At 48.4% G+C, this 24136-nt stretch overlaps 1 protein-coding gene across 1 annotated transcript in view; it reads right to left on the minus strand.

Moving 5' to 3' along the window:
• SI (sucrase-isomaltase) overlaps positions 1–24136 on the minus strand; it is a 1019699-nt gene that overhangs the window by 376743 nt on the left and 618820 nt on the right. The window contains exon 48 of the mRNA XM_069618482.1: positions 14064–14270. Within this exon, the coding sequence (XP_069474583.1) occupies positions 14064–14270 (207 nt within the window). The remainder of the gene's footprint in view (positions 1–14063; positions 14271–24136) is intronic.

The following is a 24136-nucleotide window of genomic DNA, read 5'->3' on the forward strand; positions in this document are numbered from 1 at the left end:
CACAATTACACTCCTTTCACTGCGGCTGCATCAGGCATTCCTCCGATATCTGTCACTTACATGAGGTTATGCACCTTGACATCCTTGGTCTCATGGAAACATGTCTGACGGCCAGCTCTGTCTGCATCCTTCACACACTCCTACCTGATGTTCAGGAGACCCTCTCCTTGGCCCGCCACTACTGTGCAGGGGGGGTGTGCCCTTGGCTTCCCTGAGGGTATTCCTGCCACTGTCACTCCTACTTAGACCTACTCCACTCTGGAATGGCTTGTGTGACGTCTCTCTCCACCACACCTTGACATTCACAAACTGTGCGTACTGTGTCTGGGAAAACTGGTCAAATGTACTACTTCCTTTCTGAGTGTCCTCACCTCTCCTCCTCACTCATGTCCCCAGACACAGAAATCCTCTTCCTTGGTGCTGTACGCATCCACCTGCATGCTTGTTGACGCCCCCACGTGACCTTTCTGTGACCTCAGCAACTCCCTCTCACCCTCTAGACTCCCGTCTGTCCCTACTCATTCTGCAGGGCACACTCTTGATGCTCTGATCTCATCTGACTTTCCCCTCTCCGTCCATCTCTGCACTCCTCTCTCCTGGAGTGATCACATTCTCCTATCCTCCCAGCTCACCCTCACCACCCCACAGGCAAAGCCACCCTCACCACTGTCACACACCTTCTTGGTATTCCGACCCATGAAGTGTGTGTCAGTCGAGGCTCATGCTGCCAAAATCTCCCCCCCATCCAGCTCCCCCTTAGGCTCACTCCCATCCTGACAGGGCCCACTCCATGCTCCACTCCATGTCAGGTACACTGGATGTCTTTGCCACGGTCATGACCACCTGTCTGAAGCCCCATGCCAATGCAGAGTCCTGGCATGACTCGGATCTTGTGAACCCAAACCACAGGTGCCGGGTGGCAGAGAGGGAATGTCCTGCATCATGGCCATCCTCTGGCAAACTGGCCTGCCACATGCTCCAAAGGCAATAGCGCCTCACCCTTTTCACCAAGATGAGATCCCCAATCCAAGGGCACATATCTGCGGCATGTGACAACTCTGCAGGACACATAGAAATCTGCAAGGACCTTGCCGAGCCAGATGCAGTGTGTACCTCCCCTGTCCCCTCCGAGCCCACAGCACTGCATGATTGTCTCTGTACCCCTATAGGCCACCCCCCCAGCACTTGTCTGCGCCTAACACCATCTGCCCATGACGTCAAGTCCTACTTACCTTGTACAGCACTTCCAGCCGCCACTTCCCCTTGCACTTCATTGTGCCACCCACCCCTGCACTTGCGTGACATGAATGAGACCAGCACCAGTAGGATTGTTGACTGGCATCCCCTTCTGCCCCACTACCCCTCAGTGCTCCGCTGTACCTTCATACATTTCTGGACCGGTGCTTCACGAATGCAATATGAATCCTTTACAGGTGATGGGGAGGTGGAATCACATTGTTTACTGCATTTTGTTGATGTAGACAAGGCACTGTGCATCGTGGCCAATTTGGACTAGCAGATCCATGTACAACATGTTTACTTATTGATGTGACGATGCAATGTCAGGACCAGAGTGGTTGAAATCCAAAAAAGTAGCCCTCCTCTCCCTCTTCACTTGGTGGCTATGTCACATGCCATGTGTGTGATGGCATGTGCCTTTGACATGGCAATCACCGGCCAATGTGTGATGGCAGTGCTAGGCAGCATGGTGAGCAGGCGTTGCTCTCCAATCTGTACATTGTATGCCCTGAGCCTCCCCTACAGACCCAGTGATGGTGAATGCATAGGAGGTCTCCCAGTCATGTGGGACATGTGTCGTAGAACTACTGCCTCTGTTGTTCATCAGCCCTTGTTGCATGCCATGGTGCTAATGCCTGTTTCCATTTTTCTCTTTCATGTCTTTGCAGGGGACGAAGCACTTGTTGATGCTGGGGATGTGGTGGTTGAGCCGTCCCAGGAGGGCAACCCGGGCCGACCTACCACAAGTGAGGGACGTGGTGTGTTTGTGGGTGAAAACCCACAAGTGTTGCAGGTCGTGCTGTCGAGGGGTGTCTCTGGGGGTTCCTCCCCCGAGCAGTATTCAGGTGTAGACTCGGAGGATGACACCTATGTGCAGTCGCAGGTGAGTGTTCTTGGGAGAGAATCTCCTCTGTCCGACCCACCTGCAGCCGGGCCATTGCCCTCAATGGGGATGTCAGTGTCGGCAGATCAGCCTCCGGTGGTTACGGATGCAGGGCCACACCACCCAATCTCTGATCCTGTTCCTGGGGCTGCAGATCAGAGAGGGAATGCAGTCCTGCAGCCTGAGGCCTTGCCGGCACAGCAAGGCGCAGTCTGCCTTGCCCCAGGCAGGTGTGGTGCCCGTCAACGTGGTGGCCGTATGCCACCTGGCAATACCGTTTGGGAGCAATCCATCTACGGTATGGCCACCCAACAGGCAGCATCATCCGAGATGATTGCACAGGCCATGGATAGGGTGGCCACTTCCATTGTCCCCCCAGAAAGGCTGATGGAGCGACTGGAGCAGGCTACAGAGTCCATCTGCCAGGCACACAGGGAGGATATGTTGGCGTCCAACATGGACAGGCGGGCGGCACTGGCGACTCTGCGGGAATCACTTTCCATGGAGTCCCAGCGCCACAGGGAAGGCCTGAGGGAAGAACTCCGTCACCTCAGGTCGACCCTGTTAGAGCTTGAGGCTTCATCCCATAGAAGGACAGAGGAGCAGCTGGAGCGTCTGACACGGACGCTCTCGGCCGAGATGCAGGCAACTCGTGCGGAGGTCAGGTCATCCCGGGAGTTACTGCATGGGGACCTCCGCATGATTATAACCCAGAACCAGAACTACCAGACCCGCCTGCTTGCAGCCATGGAGGAGCAAACTCGTGCTTTGCGTGGGCTGCCTCCCATTGTCACACCATCTTCTGAGGCAGCTCCCCCACCTCCAGAGTCAGCTGCAGGGTCTGGCCAGAGCCATAGCGACTCATCTCCCACAACAGAGTAGCCGTGTGGGCCACGAGCCTATGGGGTGTTTTAGTTTCCCATGATCCACACAGGTGGATTGTGGCGTGCATCCTGTCCTCGGACCTCATAGGTGCCCCCCCCCCGCCGGCCCTTTCATGGCCATTTTTTCTCAATTTTCTTTTTTCTTTTCCAAGAGTGTTGCCTTGTGTGGGTACCTGGGCATACACTGTATTGTGGCTGGGCACATGCAGGCTTGTCCTGAGTTTGGTTTAGATGCTTGGGTAGCAGACATCCACACCCCTCCTGCTTCCCTTTCCATGGGCTTGCAAAGGGTGTGCCCAAGTGACAGCAAATTACACGGTGACATTGGACTCCCATGAGCTGTTGGCCAGTCCATAGTCAATACTGTGTAGACATTCATAGTGTACATTGTTGTTGCACCTAACTATGCATGATGGTTTGATATGTGCCTCTACTTACATATGTTGCTCATGTTTTGCAGGTATTTCACACAGTTCTTCACACGGGCATACTCTCTGGAGTCAGACTACATGTCGGTAGATGTGCACTGACACTTTTGCGTGGCGCCATCACTGTACATCTGGACGGTGAGGACATACCAGCAGAATCAGGTAATGAGACTACCATTGATTACATGCATTGTGTCTTGTTTGGGTGGGCTTCAGGGTGGGTTGGTGTGTAATTTGATTGAAATTACTCTTACACAGGTGTGTAGCAGTGGCTCCAGCGCGGTTAGCTGTTCAAGTGCGGCTATGTTCCATTTGGGGCACTGCTATTTGTGACACCGGTGTCATGTTGTGATGGCCAGTTTGTTTGCTCTCACATACCATGACATGGTGTCCTCAGTGGCGGGACTGTGAAGGGGATGGGTGACATGGCAATGTTGTCATGTAGTGAATTGCCTGTGGCAATGCATATTTGATTGATGGAGTTGTGTCTTCTCGTTGTGATGCATTGCTGGTGTATGTGTAGGTAGGGGTGCACACATAGTGACACTTCCATGTTAACAATCTCAGGCTGATGTGTATCTGACAGTTTATTGTCGAGTAATTTAGTGACATTGTCAGGTAGTGTCATCATTGATTGTCAGATGGTATGTGCCAGAGCAGTGTGCACTAGCCAGCACTGTGATTCCTAGGTGAAGAAGTTGGCCACCAGTTGCGTACGGGCTGCCACCCCCCGTGCCCTTTCCCCTCCCATGCGCAGCGGGCGTGCATGTGGTTGTGGATGTGGGGGCACCACCATGTCCACGGGCAGGCCCCGGCGTGTTGCAACGTTGTGCAGGACACATGCTGCCACTATGATCCTGCACACTATTCGGGGAGCATATAACAGCTGCCCGCCAGAACGGTCAAGGGAGCGAAAGCGTGACTTCAGCACTCCGAATGTGCGCTCCACTATGCCCCGTGTTGCAATGTGGGCTGTGTTGTACCTTACCTCGGGTGGCGTGGTGGGGTTCCGGATTGGGGTCATCATGTGGGGGCTGATAGGGTAGGCACTGTCCCCTGCGGAGGTGGTGATGGGTATCATTAGTGGTGTTGTGTCATGACCCAGTATCTGACATGCATGCATGTGCAGTGGCATTCATGCTCACCAAGCAGCCATGTATCTCCATGCTGGCCAGGCTCCAGGTCCCGGCATAGTGTAGACATTCTGTAGATGAAGCTGTCGTGGGTGGACCCGGGATAGTTGGCATATACTGATGTGATTATTCCCTTGGCATTGCATACAACTTGCACGTTGATGGAATGCCAGTGCTTGCGGTTTCTATAGATGTGCTCTGTTGCCCTGGGTGGACGTAGAGCCACATGTGTGCAGTCAATTGCACCAAGCACTTTGGGGAATTGAGCCACACCATAGAATTCCTGGATGCACGTCCGCCTTTCTGCATGAGTCCTGGGGAGATATATGTGCCTGCGGACTGATGGCCGTGCAGTGATGATGTTCAAGACCTGGTGTAGGCAGCGTGACTGCGTGGCCTGTGACACACCACCCACTATGGCACTTGTCCGCTGAAAGGATCCAGTGGCCAAGAAGTGCAGTACATTCAGGACCTTCTGCAGGGGGCTGAGTGCTTGGGAGCACAGGGTGGGTGATGTGAGGTCATCCTCCCACTCACTGACCAGGTCCAGTATGATGTGTGCTGGAAACCTGTACCTCCCATACACCTGGTCATCAGGCATCCCGAATAGGCTGGTTCTGGGTGTGAATATTCTGGCCCTGACTCTCCTCCTCCTCCTCCTTTGGTAGCCCACTGCCACTGCTGCTAGGAACGGTATGTTCATCCTGGCATCTGGCTTGTTTATTGATAAGTGCGCAAATTAATGCCTTGTGCGTGTTCTAGGCGAGCGTGTGACCCTCGCACCCCTGGAATCTAGTTCCCACTCCAATAGCGTGTGGAAATTCCCACGCAGCAGGCATACAGGTGCGCTGACGTACTTGCGTGTGTAAGTGCCCGCGCACCCCTGTAATACACGTACATAGGCCAATCGCGTGTACGCGCACTTTTGGCCAATTACACGCGATGTAATACACGTACATTGGCCAATCGCGTGTACGCGCACTTTTGGCCAATTACACGCGATGACACTCTGACGTGCAGTATTTCCACGTGTGCTCCGTCATCACGTGCTGAGTGGGGAACGCCCGTGCGGATCACGTCAGACGCGCTTACGCGGTGAGGGACTCTGGTCCAATAGAATCGCGTATGCGTGCTGATGCACTTACGCGCTAAGGCCCTTTCCTCGGATTTCACGCTGACGTGCAGGAATTTCACGTGCCAAATCACTCCGTATCAAGCTGGCCACCCGAAAACACACGGAACACCACGCTCCTGCCCAGAAGGCCGAGTTACTGCCCCCCCAGTGCCCTGAGCAGCCTCCCACGTGCTATCTGCTGCTGCCTGCCTGCCTGCCTGCCTGCTGCCACCGTGCCCTGCCATTTGGTGCCTGCACATCAGCCATCTGCAGGGGTCCAGTTGCTGTGTCCACCCCTGCTGGAACTGAAGACTCCCAACTGGGATTACATCGCTCCACAGCCCAGCCCCAGGACCCAGTTGCCCACCCACACCTGCCTCTGGGGTTGCCATGTCGGGCACCCCAGGCCAGAGGGGCAGAGGGGCACCAGCTTCACTGCCACCGAAGTTGGTGTCCTGGTGGAGCATGTCCTGGGGCAGTATGATGCCCTCTTTGGATCGTCCCGCGCCAGCAAGGAAGGACGGGAGAGGATCTGGGCCGACTGTGTGGTTGCCATCAACGCGGAGGGGGTGGCAACCCGCAACGTCCAGAAGATCAAGAAGCGCTGGGAGGACTTGAGGTCCAGGACCCTTGTGAAGGCCCGGCGCCTCGTGGAGGGGGGCCGGGGCCGCATGAGTTCCATCCAGAAGAGGGTCCTGGAACGCGTACGCCCAGCGCTCCACGCCCAGGTCCTTGAGAGGGAGGCCCGTCTGGAGTTGAGCGGTAAGTGTGCAAGCATTACTGTGTGAGACAGGGCATGTTGCGGTGTGCTGGTTCTATGATACTTGCCTGTATGTGTGCCATGGGCCATGTATGCATGTATGTGTGCAGGGACATCATGGTAATGCATGTGCGACCAGTGATGTGTGACCCACATGGTTGTTGCATGTGTTGAAATGTGGCATGGGGAGCCCTATGCAGATTTAGGACATGAGAGCATGCCAGTCTCTGTACCTGGACATGGATGGGGGTGAAGGATGGGTGCTGATGCCAGGTACATATATGGTAGCCATGTCTGTGTGCCTGACCTGCGTGTCTGTGACTTGTGCATGCCATGGATGCATGACACATGTGTGTGACAATGCACAGATTCTGTGACGCACCCAACTAACCCTTGTTTCGCCTGTGTTCGTTGTGTTTGGGGCCAGATGGATGTGACTGAGGTGAAGTGTGTGCATGTGATCTGCATGAGCCATGATGCATGTGAGTCACATATCATTGAATGTTTCAAGAGTCAATTGGACATGCATGGAAATGTGCATGGCATGCACCATGCCTGTTACTGTGTGTGTTTTGCCTGGACTGACCCATGTGTTGTGGAGGGACATGATGGAAGTGTACTTTGACAGGGGTGCTCATCTGCTATTGCTTCCTGTCTAGGGGACCATTTTACAGTAGCCTGATGCTTGTGTCCTTTGTCTCCCTCTACGCAGCGGCTAGTGAAGAAGAGGGCGGAGACGGCGCTGTGGAGCAAGGCGGCGGGGATGCCCCCACGGCTGCAGCGGAAGGGGTGGGTGAGCCCCCACAGGGGCCTGCTACGGCGGGAGACGGTGAGGAGCCATCCAGGTTGGTGGTTTGCACAGAGGAGGAGGAGGCCGACACTGGTGCACACATGGGGCCTGGTGGGAGCATCCCTGCTGGTGCAAGTGGTGCAGTCCAGGGCCAGGGGCAGGAGGCAGCACAGGTCACCGTGGAGGTGCCTGTGCATGTCGCTGTCCCTGACCCTGTGAGTGCACCACCATGCACCAGCAGGGATGCCCCGTCCCAGGCCCGTCCGCAGGTAGTGGGGATGTCCATGTCAACTGACTCCCCTCCACCTGCGGCCGTGGGAACCCCTGGCCGCGTGGAGCAGGTCCTGATTGGGGTCGCGATGCGCACGGCTGTGATTCGTGATGACGTGCGTGCTTCCCGGGAGGAGCACGCACGCCATCACAAAGTGCACCGTGCCGACGTGGCCCAATTGGGATCGGCCATGTTCGGGGGGTTCCTGCATGTGTTGGCCAATCTGACGGCCCTCTCCTCCTCTGTGCAGGCTATCCAACGGTCGTTCTCCTTGCCGTCTTCCGGCCCAGATGCCACCATGGCCCCCTGTGGACCTGCCCCGACCAATGCAGCCAGCTCGGTGGGGATCCCATCCCTGCCACAGTTGGGAGTCGGAGGTCCAGCAGGGGTGGACGACACAGCAAGTGGACCCCAGCAGATGGAAGATGTGCCGGCATCATCGGGCAGGGCACGTGCACGACGGCGTCGGTGGTTACCATCAGCCTGGATGCCGTCGTGCTGGCAGAGGCAGTGGCGTCGGAGGCAGCAGCGGGCTCGACGTGGGAGGCATCATGGCTCAGGGCCATCAAGATCAGAGGGGCAGGCATCGGCCGGAGGGCAGGGCAACCCTAGCATGGCGGTGTGTTCCGTGTGGGAGGAGTTTGGCCAGCGGATAGGTGCGGAGCGGCAGCGGGCGGAAGTGGAGCGGCTCGCCATGGCCAGGGCGGAGATCTCCATGCATCGGGCATTGAGGCGGGCTGAGTGCCTCGAGGAGGCTCGCAGGGATTTTGGTGAGCACATGGGGTTGTCCCTGCGAGACCTCGGGGCCAGGACAGAGTCCCGCCTCCAGGACATTGACATGGAGTTCGAGGATGCCCTGGCCAGCATCACCAAGTGAGCCGCAGGACTAGCCCGCTGCCTTTGTATATAGTTTTGTAGTTAGTTAGTGCTAGGTTTCCTTTATTTATTTTTATTATTTTGGACCGCTCGGACAATGGCCACTTTTTTGTACATATTTATTTTATTAGTTAGTATTAGGTTTCATTTGTGCTGTTGGGCTCATGGACCCTGGAACATTCCTGTATATATTGATCTATTTTGGGAGATACATTTTTTAAATTTTTTATTGTTTACACCATGACGTAATGGTTTTTCTTTGATTTCCTACTACATGGTTTTGCTTTGGACAAATTATATTGATTTTTTCATCCTTTGTTTTTTGGTTTATCATTTTTGTTCTCGGACATGGACCTTTTATTTACTTTGCCACATAGTTGTAAGTTTTATTGGTTTACTTGATTTGTGTTTTTAATACATTTTTATATTATCTTACACTTGTGTTATTTTCTCTTTGGTTTCTTACATGTCATGATATGGGTTTTGACATTCACTTGCACCCATTGTGTATGTGTGTGTGACAGACATGTGTTCTTTTGCATACTTGCCTTTGGGGTTGTGTCATGTGATTGCATTCACTATGTGGGTGCATGCAATCCTTGCCTGGGTGTTTGTGCTGGGTATGCTGGCCATTACTGCCATGATTGTGTATCGTCAGGACCTGGGGCCAGGGGGAAATGGGTGGGGGCCTGCTGGCAGGTTCCCCACAGTGCTGGAGGTGGTGGGAGACATGGGTTGGACATGGGTGGGGGCCTGCTGGCAGGTTCCCCACAGTGCTGGGGGTGGGGGGGGTGGGAGACATGGGTTGGACATGGGTGGGGGCCTGCTGGCAGGTTCCCCACAGTGCTGGGGGTGGTGGGAGACATGGGTGGGGGCCTGGTGGAGGGTGTCCCTGGTGGATGGGGGGTGGGGGTGGTGGGAGACATGGGTTGGACATGGGTGGGGGCCTGCTGGCAGGTTCCCCACAGTGCTGGGGGTGGGGGTGGTGGGAGACATGGGTTGGACATGTGTGGGGGCCTGCTGGCAGGTTCCCCACAGTGCTGGGGGTGGGGGTGGTGGGAGACATGGGTTGGACATGGGTGGGGGCCTGCTGGCAGGTTCCCCACAGTGCTGGGGGTGGGGGGGGTGGGAGACATGGGTTGGACATGGGTGGGGGCCTGCTGGCAGGTTCCCCACAGTGCTGGGGGTGGGGGTGGTGGGAGACATGGGTTGGACATGGGTGGGGGCCTGCTGGCAGGTTCCCCACAGTGCTGGGGGTGGTGGGAGACATGGGTGGGGGCCTGGTGGAGGGTGTCCCTGGTGGATGGGGGGTGGGGGTGGTGGGAGACATGGGTGGGGGCCTGGTGGAGGGTGTCCCTGGTGGATGGGGGGTGGGGGTGGTGGGAGACATGAGCAGGTGTGCAGGGTAGTTCCCTGTGGTGTGTGCTGCCTGCAGGGGCCGTGGAGGGTGTACAGGTAATGCCTGGGAGCACACAGCCATATCGCGTGTGGGACTTCCCGCGCACCCCTGCAATCCACGTACCCGGCCATATCGCGTGTGGAACTTCCCGCGCACCCCTGCAATCCACCTACCCGGCCATATCGCGTGTGGAACTTCCCGCGCACCCCTGCAATCCACGTACCCGGCCATATCGCGTGTGGAACTTCCCGCGCACCCCTGTAATCCACGTACCCGGCCATATCGCGTGTGGAACTTCCCGCGCACCCCTGAAATCCACGTACACGGCCATATCGCGTGTGGAACTTCCCGCGCACCCCTGAAATCCACGTACATGGCCATATCGCGTGTGGAACTTCCCGCGCACCCCTGCAATCCACGTACCCGGCCATATCGCGTGTGGAACTTCCCGCGCACCCCTGAAATCCACGTACCCGGCCATATCGCGTGTGGAACTTCCCGCGCACCCCTGTAATCCACGTACCCGGCCATATCGCGTGTGGAACTTCCCGCGCACCCCTGAAATCCACGTACCCGGCCATATCGCGTGTGGAACTTCCCGCGCACCCCTGAAATCCACGTACACGGCCATATCGCGTGTGGAACTTCCCGCGCACCCCTGAAATCCACGTACCCGGCCATATCGCGTGTGGAACTTCCCGCGCACCCCTGAAATCCATGTACACGGCCATATCGCGTGTGGAACTTCCCGCGCACCCCTGAAATCCACGTACCCGGCCATATCGCGTGTGGAACTTCCCGCGCACCCCTGAAATCCACGTACACGGCCATATCGCGTGTGGAACTTCCCGCGCACCCCTGAAATCCAAGTACCCGGCCATATCGCGTGTGGAACTTCCCGCGCACCCCTGCAATCCACGTACCCGGCCATATCGCGTGTGGAACTTCCCGCGCACCCCTGCAATCCACGTACCCGGCCATATCGCGTGTGGAACTTCCCGCGCACCCCTGAAATCCACGTACCCGGCCATATCGCGTGTGGAACTTCCCGCGCACCCCTGTAATCCACGTACCCGGCCATATCGCGTGTGGAACTTCCCGCGCACCCCGGTATGCACGCACACGTTTATTTTTTCTCTCAGCGCGTGTCTGTGTTTGTGGGTACCCCTTTGTACGTCATTTGTCCTGGAGGGCCACAGTATTGGACATTGATCATGTCTGTATATAGGTGCTATTTGTTGGCGCACCTTTTAGCGCACATTTCTTGCAGGCGCAGAGACGCTACCGCCTGCTTTCTTGTGGCGGTCGTGTTTGTGCCTGTTTGTGCCTGTGCGCTGCTTTGAGCGTGCGCTTTTTTGCCCTATTCTATTCCATGAATATGTGTTGTATGCGAGCGTGTGGGCGTTCCGCGCACTTGCCTCCTATACTTTCCCGTGCCGCCCACATTCTTCCCCATTCCGAGTGTTGTGCCCCATTTTATTCCCCATTCCGAGTGTCCCGCCCTGTGTTCCGCCTACTTTAGAGCTGTGCGCTGCGCTCGGAGTGATAGCGCAGTGGCCGTGGCGCACGACGTTGGTTGACCTGTGCGCCGGCCTGCGCCGCGCGCTTTTTCGGCGCACGTCCTCTGCTTTTCTTGCGCACGGACTTCCATGAATCGACGTGCGCTGGTTTCCCTGCGCTTTTCGCTAATTTTCGGCGCAGCGCACGTATTGGCCCCTCTGCGCCGGGATTTTCGGCGCACATTTATTCCATGAATCGGCCTCTGTATTTTTTATAGTTAATTTCAGGAACTCATCAAAATCCCTAGATTGTCCTTTGTTTTTTTTTCTCCACTAAAGCTCTTTGTAAAAATAATTAGAAATCTTTCCTATTTCAAGGTTCTCGTTAAAGGAGTATGTCCCATTTAAAAAACAAAAAAATAATCTGATTATGTTCAGCAACTGTTGGCCAAGCTTCTATCAGTGTTCTCAATATTGATATCTAAGATGGAACAATGAAAACTCTGCTGTTACTGTGTAGAATTTGCTTACCTCATATTATATTTTCTCTATCAGTGCCATTAGCTGCACATAGTCTGGTGTGCATGTTCTTGCTCTGTTTATTTAAATTGTCTTCCTAGCTTCGCCAGTTGAGCACCTTTGATTGGGAATAACACAGGAGTTTTTTTTTTCAATGATGTAGGTTTAGAGGACCTCTCAACATTTTGGCAATTGACTGCTTATTCATCAACATCAAATAAGCTTCATTTCAGATAAATGTGTACAAGCAACACATAAAATAAATAGCACATATATAAATGCCACATTCCAATTTGCAGCAGTAGCATAATGCAAAATAACCAATTATTAAAACATTAATAAAACCCTTAAAAACATGCAAGTGCTGGTTGACATTGCCTGATGTCAATATGCTTAAAAAACATAATTACATGTTTAGTTCTAAAAGCAGAGCACATTGAACAGTTGAAAAGGAGATCGATTGCATGTGCAAAAGATAGTGGGCCTCATTATAAGTTTGCCGGTCCCGGAACTACGATACCGGTAAGCATGCCGGTACGGTAGTTCTCAGACTGGTAAACTACGAGTTCTGCTCGCGGGTGCCTTTAGGGCCGTCAAGTCAGACCTGGCAGCCGCAATGGCACCCGCGAGCACAGCATGTCGGATGCACCGGCACTGTCGATAACGGTGCCGGTGCTTCCGGCTTCCCCATTCCCATTGAGCCCTATGGCGCTCAAATGGGAATGGGGAAGAATATTTTCCAGGGCCCAGGAATGGGCAATTACTGGGTGCGCCAAGGCCGTAATGACCCGGTAATTGTCTATTCCTGGGCGCTGGAAAAAATCAAATACCAACGGCAGCCTCGTAATTAGGCCCAGTGTCTTGTGTTAAGTCTCTCCTATTGGAATTACAAGTGGTTTAATTTATAAAAATAAACGTAAGGCATGTAATTACAACCCTGTATTGCGCGTATTACACAAAGGCGTCAACTGGCAGTCTAATGTCTTGTAAGATAGAGAATAATGACACATAAGAAAAGACTTCCAAAGCACGTGATACTATTTACAAACAACTTGGTACAATTCTTCCCGGGCTAGATCTGTGAGCCCCTGCTCTCTTTAAGCCAGCCTTTCCATACAAATCACTATTTTAGATCTAGCATCCATCAAAAGCTTGTCATGATGTATATCATGCTTCATCGACGTCACTAAACACTCTGCTCTTCTTTCCCTAGTTCAAATATATACAAGCCTGCCAATCGTATTGTTGAATATATAGTTCCCAGTCTATTCTGGTTTATGTATTTGATCAAATTGTTTGTCAGTTCCACATGCAGTTCAGATTATTCAGCAATATTGCCTGCCTGAATCTTTCCTCTGCACAAACAGCCGGCAATTTCTTCATAACATGTGAACATCCTTATTTCTTTATTTTTTAATTATACCTAGTTGTTACTCACTTACATTTTGTATTACTGCTCAATCTGTAATCTAATTGAAGAGTGCTCAGCCAGCAGGTTAACTAGAAACATCGGTGACACTGGCAGTGTCCAAATACGTGCCAGAGAAACTCACACTCCCCTCCTCTGGCTCTACTCCCCACCCTTCAAAGCCCAAACATACCATTCACCTGACTCTATGCCCCACATTCATACCTGCTTGTTAGGGCCTTCCTGCTCTGCCTGCTGCGCTTGCCCGATGTCTGTGTTTGTCCCACCATGGAAATAGAAAAGGGAAGTAGTCCTTTTTCTATTTCCTATAGTGGGGGGCATCTTTGCTTTCTTGTGATGAGAGATTGGACTTGCGCAATACAAGCAGAGCCCTTCTATAACAAACATATGCACTATCCGTACCCCGGAGCAGGCGGATAGCTATCACCCCCTTGTATGGGGTTGTAAATGGCCATAAAAGGCCTTGACCCCCTGCCAAGACCTTTCTTAATTTAGGCCTACCTACTCTCAGTATGGCAGTACATTATCCACCTGTACTTCTCGAACTCAGGGGTGATTACTATAATATACCAAACTACACTAAGTGGTATCCTACTGGCTGCATCAGCACGCATCAATTTGAAAAAAACCTACATAAGTGACAGTTATATTAAAACAATGCCTAGCCAAAAGACAAGGAATCTAAGGAATACACTTAAATTGAACTGCTCTGAAGAGCATAGTGATTTTATCACTGAACAGTGCTTCTCCTATACTACCAATAGGAGCAATAAGAATTTAATTTACAAAAATGACCAGTGAAACCTTAAACACCATTAAATAAAAGAAAAATTGTTTACCTTAAACTGTAGCAGATTGTCGTCATGAAATTTGACCTCCAGTCGAAGTGTATTGATAGATGGAGAGCTTGCACCATAACGAGAAACATTCACAGGATTGTTCAGATCAGCAGTGACTCCCAATGGGGTGTTTTGAATATTACTGACCGCATAGCCATGGTTACTGTAATAGTAGCAATAAGGTGCTTTGGAGGAACCAGTGGCTGGCTGAAAAGGTACACAACATAACACATTAACAATTTTGCAGAAAATTCAAAAGAGTTTGTTCATAACGAGACTAATATCAGTGTTCCATTTATGCAAATTGTGACACACAAAAGCAGCAACACGTTTGGGTAGATACCAGATGCAAAAATAGACTCAAAATGAGTACCCGCCATTATATTTTCCTAAAACAACTATCCATAGTATAAATTCCTCGAGGGGCGAGGGGGGGACTCAAAGTCGGATCGTCAGGATACGCTATGTTTTTCAGGATATTCAGACTTTTGAGCACACAGAATCTGCATGTATGGTATGTACGTAACCAATGACTGCTATCCTGCACAGCTTACAAATTTGGGGCTTTGGAATTCATATTTGCTGTGTAAGGTGTATACAATGTGCTTGTTTTTAATGGATGTTTTAGTCCTGGATTGTATAGCAGCATGTTAATGCAGTTACTTGACAAGGCATTTAGAGTTTTATTTTTTATTTTTATTTTGCATTCAACTTTTAAACAAGTTAAAACTTTACACAAATGTATCCTACAACTTCATAAACATTTTAAAAAAATGTACTTAAAATCATACATTTTTATCATTCATCTAATACAATTTTAACAATGTGGCCCAAAATGTTTTTTGTAGTCCTCCCTCTCTATTCCACCAATTTGATCATACATACAAATTGGAACAATGTCTTACTCCATTGATAAAGCATCTTGGTCCAACACAAACTCCATATTACTGTTCCTGTGTTACACTCATACAAATGTGTGTATTTTCACTCCGTTTCAGAGGCGGGCAAAGAACACAGTGGATTTCCAGCTGAGGTAGGACCCCTCTTCCATGACTGCACAAATTCAAAGTGTCCCATAAGATATTTGCCAAGACAAACGATCACTGTGACAACTTCTTATAATGAGTGCGCTTAGAGAGAGCAACAAATTCAGGGAAACTCCTTCAGAAAGATTACTTCCGCTCCTGTTCCCAACGCGGTAAGCCCCAGCAATCTGGGACAAGGCAACCACATATTGCACACTGCTATTGAAAGTGCCTTATAATGTTTTTAGATAGTAGAACATGTGCAGTGTGGGGGATTCACTCACTGATCCCTAGATAAAAGCAGGCTGTTGTGGTGCCTCAATGAAAATCGGGGAGAAAGGGAAGAAAGTAACAATGTCAGGAGGGTCCTAGACAGCAAACTTCTCAGACAACAGGGACAAGCTCACCTGCCTCACACCCGAACACAGGGACAATTTGTAGTACTCAGCTATACCGTGCTATACTGCACATAGTCCAGGCCAACCTGCAATGTCTTGTGCAAGATTAATTTGCTAAAAAGGGGGCTAAGGCAGCCTTCACTGCAATCCCAGTTCTCCCAGAACCAGCACGGAGCTCAAAGGGAATTTAACCCTGCAGTCACTGCGCACCACATATAAAGTGTAGTGGGGGAAGTTTTCATTAGGGGAGGTGAGGCAGTGTATACTAACCAAACACCACTGTCCAGGCTGCTTATTACTTTATTAAATGCCTCGAGGAAAATCCAGAAGGGCCGATCCACCCCTGAGCTCCAAGCTCTCTGGATGGGCTTTCACAAAGCTGACAACAAGGGTGATGTTCAGTGCCACAGCCCGCTATCGGAGCCCTGTCCCCGACAACCTTCCGACTCCTCCTACAGAGTTGCGAGCGACTATAGGAAAAAGCCCTTAAGTGTCCTTATGCCTCTTCACCAATAGCACAACAGCTCTCTCTGGATCATCAAACCGCATGGCACTGGAAAAGTTCACTCTCGCGGGCGCTTCCGACAATCGCAGTACACCAATAATCTCCTAGCCATTTAGTATAAAATTATGCCAAAGACCGTTTGTCTCTTTGTCTGAAAAATGTCTGCATTTGTAACAGAATCTACCTAAAAATACTGATATGCAAATGGATATTTCCCATCTGTGAAAGGTACAGTGAGCTAAAGTGTGGCTGCTGACTCTCAAATGGGTACCTCCCCAAAGAACAGGTCATTTAGCCATGTTATGTTCTCGCAGAGGGGTGCCCATGCACTATTTTTTGATTATTTAAGGGACTTAGGTTTAATCACCCTAAGTTTCCTAGGGTCATCCAGACGTGGGTCCCTTCCTCACTGTGCTCAGAGATGCACAGCTCCACCACGCTGATGAGGCCCAACAAGGCTGAAACATGTGTATGGGGTTGCTGTTGGTACTCCTGTTCAGAAGGGAATTGCCATAGCATTTTGGTGCTGGACTGCCCAGGTGGGCGGGACAAAGACTGATATGCAAATAGTTATTTTCCATCTGTGAAAGGCACAATGAGCTAAAGTGTGGCTGCGGACTCTCGATTGGGTACCTTCCCAGAGAACAGGTCATTTAGCCGTGTTTGTTCTCGCAGATGGGCGCCTATGGACTATTTTTTGATTATTTAAGGGACTTCGGTTTAGTCACCCTAAGTTTCCTAGGGTCGTCCAGGCGTGGACACCTTGCTCACTGTGCTCAGAGATGCACAGCTCCACCACGCTGATGAGGCCCAACAAGGCTGAAACACGTGTATCTACCTTTCTATTTATCTCTTTTGTTTTATTATCAATTGAATCAACTCTCTTTGTAAAGTTCAGTGCTATTCATTGTAGTATTAATTAAATAAAACAAAGCGATCGTTGAGTAAAAGCATGCATGTATAGGTTATACATGGTGGGCCTGAATTACACACATTTTTCAAAGGGACTTTCCCATGTTAAAACATTTTTTTAAATCATGTCCTGTATTTCCTGTGTATGTTTACTGATGTGAAGGTGAACAATTTACCTGTAGCACATGAGAAAAAGCAGATTGTATATGCGGGGGTGGGATTAGGAGGCATTGAGCGCATTGCATGAACATTCTTAAAGCATTTGTATCAACATGAATTAAACAGTGCTTTGTTTTCATCAGTGATGTGCACACATTGAAAACAAACTGCTTACCTGTGCTGTCCAGTCAAAGTTTCGAAACAATAGTTTCAAATGACAAAAGTTCCGAAACAAAAGTGTCGAAAAAAAAAATCGAATTTAGATTTTTTTAATATTAAAGGGTTTATTTTAATTTCGTATAGTAAAATAAGTGTTTAAAAAAAAAACACAGAGGTTGGGGTGACCCCCCACTAAAAAAAAGAAAAAAAAACCAAAAAAAAAACAATTGAAACTTTTTTTTCCCAACACTTTTGTGTCAGAACTTTGTCTGTTGAAACAGTCACTATGAACCCTTACCTGCAACTATCCCCTTAGTCATTGCATGCTTTACTAGGGCAATGTAAGCAGCTTTATGTTCCATGATTTTAATATAATGACCTCTGAGCCATAAATACTATGGGCCTGATTTACAAAACAAATTCCAATGGAAATTTCCAATGTTAAAACATTTTTGTAAATCGGGCCCTATATGATTCTGATTATTGGTTGAGTCATTAATCTTCACCTGTTAGGGCTTCTAATACGGAAACTTTGGAACCGCATAGTTCAGTTGTTTCACCAGTAAAAAATGCATTGATACAATGAGCTGCTCTGTACTGTTGAGTTCAAAATGTGCAAACATAATATTCAAAAACTTTAAACAAGTTTCTTGCAGGTGTCATCCCATTAGTGAAAATGTTTAGAGCAGTATGACAGTTATTGATTTGTGAAAAGGGCAATTGGGATGTTGGAGGGCCAGAGTTATCAAGAGGATTGGAATGAACAAAAGAAAGTACCTTTCATTTAAGTTAAAATGTAATGTACATGTGCTATTTTGAAAAGTAAATGAGAAGCTAGATAACGCAACCAAGTGTATTACATTTGCATTAATGAAAATCATTAAATATTTGTCTGCACCTTATGTTGAAAACAACTTTCGCCTGGGGCATGTATAATTGCTCCAGATGCACATATGCTTCTGAACTTTTTCAAAGAATTTCAAAGATTCTGCAGACACTGGTGAAATTGGTGGACCCTAAAATGAGTCGGTTCTGTTGTGCCATGCATATGGATCTAGTTTTCATTGTACAGCACAGTGGACAATACACTACCAATGGGACCTAGTTTTGCTTAAACCTCTTGACTTCATCCAAAGGCTGTTTAAATTGTGTAGAATTGCCTAAAAGAGGAGTAGATGACAAAATGGTTCGAAATAGTTCTTACACCCTAGACCCATCAATCAATGTGTCTGCACATTCCCAAATTGGAGCTTTTTTCAATGTATATCCTTTACTGCCAGTTACCACCATGTGCATCCAAACCCACTGGATCCGGTATAACGTCCACCAGCTACCTCTGCCCAGGGCACACATTTTTGAAGGAATATGATAGAAAGTGAATCCCTTGACCTGATCAACCACTTGCTGATGTCATCTTCATTCACTCAAAGTTCATCCATATCTTGATCCAGGTTGTCACTAGAAGACGCAAACTGGCACTTAAAGGGGGTCCGCATGCATTAAGTAGCATGGGTAAATTAGATGTTTTCCTTAATTACTAATCACAAATATGTCATTGCAACTTCTTTGTGAATCCAATAGTCCTCTCCATCTTTAAGGAAAGGGTAAGTCAGAGTTGTTCATGGCAATCTTCTTGTGGCATGGCCCCACCAGTTTGAAGTGAAAGGTGGGTTAGAATAACGTTGTGTGAATTGGCCCCTAGGAGGTTCCCTTCTCCTTGGACTAGTCTTGCCTGTACATGTTAACGGTTTCACAGGATAGTTAGGTAATGATTGTTTATCTTAATTTTATTAACTAGTTTTCGAACTTACATGCCGCTGTTCTTTCAAATGCTGTGTGTTGTTTCGTCCCTGTATCTCACTCACACAATTAACATTTTCAGTTTGGCCTATGTTTTAACATAGATTAGCTAAGGATCCATTTGGTTATTGATAAACTTAACTGAGGTACCCCAACCAGGTGACAGTTGAAGCATTCACATAGCATGGATCAACAAATGTGGGGGCAATTCTCAATCAGCATGCTAATAGGATATCATAAATAGGTTAAGTACTTCAGTGGAAGCATATAGTAGAATCCTTCCTGGCACCTATTCCCTCCTTCAAAACATGCGTATGACCTTCAGAATGAACCCCTCGGGTCCTGGTTGAAAGCCCAACAGGGAACAATAAGTGGACCAGGAGAGGGCTCAGTGCATCTGGACCACCACCAGAGAGTCAAGTTTGATGGAAGCATATGAAAACTGAGTCTGTTCAAAACAGAAGATGTGCATGTGTTCAAAAAATAAGGTTTCAGAAAGAACATTGTGAGAATGACATTATGCTATATGTATGGTTCTGCACAGAAATGGGACATTTTTCAATTATAATGAGTTTAATTACATAGGCCTAGTCACTGTTGACTGAACCAATGACTAATAAAATCAGTTTGGTTGTGAAAGAGGCTGGGTAATCATTCTATTCTACCCATTAGTTAAAACTGAAGTTGAACAGTCTTATTGAAGATGAACATGTTGAGGTTAATTGAATGGCAATACCTGTTTATATTGAAAAATGTTTTAATCAAAATGAATAGATGATGCATTACTTCAAATGTCTGTCACACTGAAAAAGTGGTAGGTGGATATTTACATAATAAACTGAGTGTTTGAATTGTTATGTTGTCAGACTAGGCCTCATTACGAGTATGGAGGTAGCCATGCCCTTAATAAGGGCATGGCTGCTTCCATATCGGGTTCCAGCTCCGGGTTCTGTGAATGAGGAATTACCGGGTCATTCCAACCTTGGAGGACCCGGTAATTCCTCATTCACAAACCAATCACCATTCAAATTTGAGCACCCACAGGGCTCAATGGGAATGGGGATGGAGCTAATAACGGGCCTGTTAATAACAGGCCCTTTATTAGCTCCTTGGTCCCTTTGTGGGACCCGCTCAGGACGTCTGGTCTGGCCAGACGTTCTGTGCGTGTCCCGCTAGGGGACCGCGTAATAAGGCATCCCGTAATGAACGCTGCCGGTCCCATACCGGCACCCTTCATTACGGGAACGCCAGGGTCCTAATGAGGCCCTATGTATCAAGATGACAAAATAGTTTGCCTACATTTCTAAAGAAGGTAAAATGTAGTCAAATTGTAAAAGAAGAGATATCTGCGTTCTGACTGTATGAATAAATCATCCTACCCATCTGATGAATTCTTTTGAAATTATAGAAAACTCAGAATTCTGATTGAATGACGTTCTTCTCTGGTAACTATCCCTGACATGATCGGATTAGCTTCTACTCTTGACTCTTACCACAACACTGATGATTCTTTCCCTTCTTTCAGACCTTTCTTTGAGTCATATGTGGTGTCAGGCATCAAGGGTATGAGGAATAATTGGATGAGGTTTTACCCTTCCCTGCTACATTTATTTAACACATTGGGCCTCATATCGAGTATGGAGGTAGTCATGGCACTATTAGCGCCATGACTACCTCACATACTGGGTCCGGGTCCGACCTGGTTCAATGGGGACTTACCGGTCCATTCCGACCCTGGAGGGACCGGTAAATCCCCATTGAAAAATCCATTCCCCATTCCCATTTGAGCCCCCATAGGGTGTTGTGCTAGGTGCATCTTTAATTTTGTTCACTCTGTTCTTCCCCTGCAAGAAGTGCATTGTGGTGGAATGTGATAGTGATTGTGTTGGCTGCACGTTGAGTTTCTCTTTAATGTCTCTCTAGCACTGGGTTCAAATATGACAGACATTGAAGTTGACTTTACCGATCTGTGTAATTATGCAGAGTCAAAATTATTTGCCTTAGCAATGTGGTCATCCAATACAATATCAAATTAGCTGAAAATAATTAATGCTGAAATTGGAAAGGAAGGTTTTAGCAACATTTTTGCTAAAGGGAGCGTTTTACAAATGTGCCTTGCCCGTCTATTCCAGGGAGGGACCAGAAAAAAGAGGTTCACTGTCTTATCCGTTTGTGTGCCAAGATTTGGTTTGCATTACACAAACGTATTAAGTTGCGAGATAAAGACTGTGGTGTGATTGCTGAATTACAGTGTGATTTTAGCTACAGAGCACAAATTACTGTTACAAATGGAAGCAGAGTTAAAACAGACAGATCTCGACGTGCACCAATGAGCCAAACATGATGATGTCAGTGCACAGTTGATTCAGAAAGACAAAAGGTTTTCAGAGAGTGAGGAATAATGAATGCTGTTAAAACTGTTTTAGACGGGGTTCGAAAATATAGGGACCTAGCAATTGCAGAAACTCAGACACTCAAAAGGTGGTAGTAAGAAAGACAAGGAATTGCAGGTGTTGGCATATGAGATTTGTTGACTTATGGATGAGGATGGTAGGAAAGTCCAAGCAGTTGATCATTACAAAATGCAGGTTAATGCAGGGAGAAATTGTTCAGTTGAAAAAATATAACTTTGCCCTTTACAGTCAAACTCAGGATCTCTGAGCCCAGTGCAGGGTTCTACAATGAACATTTAGTGCCAGGGGTTATAAGAAAATGGAGTTGTTCTCGAATCACTGTAAGGAAAATATAGGCAATACTTTCACTGAGTCTTAATGCAGTCACAGTCTGGGAAATGGGCCAGCTGTTGTTCAGCATACAAGAGCTGGTTGCTCTCAAATGCTGGTGGCTGAGTATGCCATCCCAGTACAGAGCAAGGGGAGGCACAGCCCTATACTGGGCTGTACACGCACAATGCACTGAAGAGAATGATGTCTATAAGGGCTTTGGTCAAACTGTTAAAAAAAACGGTCCAATAGGTGTATCCAAGACCACCTTGAGGTTGTAACTGAAATGTTTCAAATGCTTGAGATCCCTAAGGCCCAATATGGCTGTTATTTTCATTTTACCCTCAACCCTGCTTCTGCTAGTGTTATTCGAGGCCTAAATGAGCAACAGAATCTGTCTTGGGAAGAGTTTGAAAAAGAGATTAGATGGCAATTCTTGACATATCATTCTATTCAAGAGGCGAAGAAGGCTGCTAACAGCATGACCTCCCAGTCAAATGAGTCTCCCACCAGTTTCTACAAAATTTGCAAAAGGCATTCTTACATTTTTATGTGGCCTATGACCCTCATTCGGTAGAATGTGAGACTGCATACTAGTATGGTCTTCAGCGAGACATTGGCCCTCATTACAACCCTGGCATTGGACCATGGTGCCAATAGCACCATGGTCCATGCCGGTAACTTACCGACTCCCCATGGCGGAATGGGGAATTACCACCCCATTTCGAGGTTGGCGGGGCGGTAATTCCCCATGCAGCCATGGCCCTTCCCCATTCCCATTTTTGCCCCATAGGGCACAATGGGAATTAGGAAGGCGCTAAGTACGGTGCCGCAAATTGCGGCACCGTACTTAGCACCAAGGTCCCTTTGCGGGTTGGTTTTTAACGCCTGCAAAAAGCAGGCGTTAAAATCTCCAACCCGCAAAGGGACCTCGTAATCAGGCGTTAAGGGGTTAACGGCGCTGCCACCTTTTACGGCGCCGTTAACCCCTTAACGCCAGGGTTGTAATGAGGGCCATTGTTTCCCCGGGATAAACCCTAAGAATTGATCATTGAACAGACCACTAACATTTATGAAATAATCTCCCATGAGAAGGAAGAAACTAAGAGTAAAGAATCTAGGCAAATACCCAAATAATCTACATCTGCAACTCTAGAGGTGAACTCTTGAAAGATGCCATTAGAGACAGATAACAAGCAAATAAAGAATGACACACCACATAATCAGAGGAATGTGGCTCCACAGATGACACCACCCCAAGCACCAGTTTTCCAATTCATAGATCTCATTGATAGAAACATATACGTTAGCCCTTGGTTTCTTTATAATTCTCCAAGGTGGGATTTTGCTATGATATACCAGGGTTAAATAACACCCAGAATCAGATGTATAATGGGCCACTCCAGGCTTCAGGGGTCCAGATTAGGTTTGACCCTACCACAATGGTATATGGTAATCAATGTTAGGTAGAGAGGATCATTGAAAATGGAAGTCAACAGAGCGAACAATTTCAGACACATGAAAGACAGAATGTGAACTATGTGCCTCAACAATATAGTCAGTCCCACCATATGTTGACCGTGGTCAAATGGTGGTCACCCCATGCTTCCCACCTCCTGTGTCACAGGAATTCAGGGGAAACACAAATAGAAATCAGTCTCCTGAAAGGAACAGGCCTGATCAGAGTGAGTTCAACCATTACCGGCCTAGGGCACAGAGGCATGAGTCTATGGATATGGACAGGTTCCAGTGTTTGGAGGCCCAAGTAAAGATGTTGTCTGAACAAATAGGGACATTTTGTGCAGTACAGAAACAACAGAAACAACAGTCAAATGAAGGTGCAGAATGTCACATGAGTGATCTTGAACCGAGTGACAATAAGTGACTAGTTAGTCAGACTTGCCATGATGAGAACACAAATAACCATGACTTACCTTTGAATGACCTAACTGATTTGCTTAGTGATTTAAAACCAAGAAAACAAACAAATGAACGTGAGGTAGGGGACAGTAATACACACAAGAATGGGGTATGGTTTAACTTGGACTTGAACAAGACTATTCATGAGGAACAGAAAAGGAATAATGAACAAGAAAAACCAAAAGAGCAAAGGGTTAGAAGGCAGATTTAAAAGAAATGTGCAACATGAAAATGATGTGACACATGTGATCAAGCAAATGTCTGTGACAAAGTGGATCATTGCAGGGTTAACGGTACCCTGAATGTCTCAACAATGGTAAATAAAAAGGGAGGAATAAGTGACCATTTATCCTTATTTGATAACCAAAATTCTGTTCATACCTCTGCAGAAATTAAAATGCACCAAGAGATAGGTGCAGGTCAGTCACCTGAAGAATATGTTGAGCCACAGATGTTCCAGAAGGCAGAAATG

This window comes from Ambystoma mexicanum, chromosome 10, assembly GCF_040938575.1.
Source record: "Ambystoma mexicanum isolate Mex_15411 chromosome 10, UKY_AmexF1_1, whole genome shotgun sequence".
NCBI lineage: Eukaryota > Metazoa > Chordata > Amphibia > Caudata > Ambystomatidae > Ambystoma > Ambystoma mexicanum.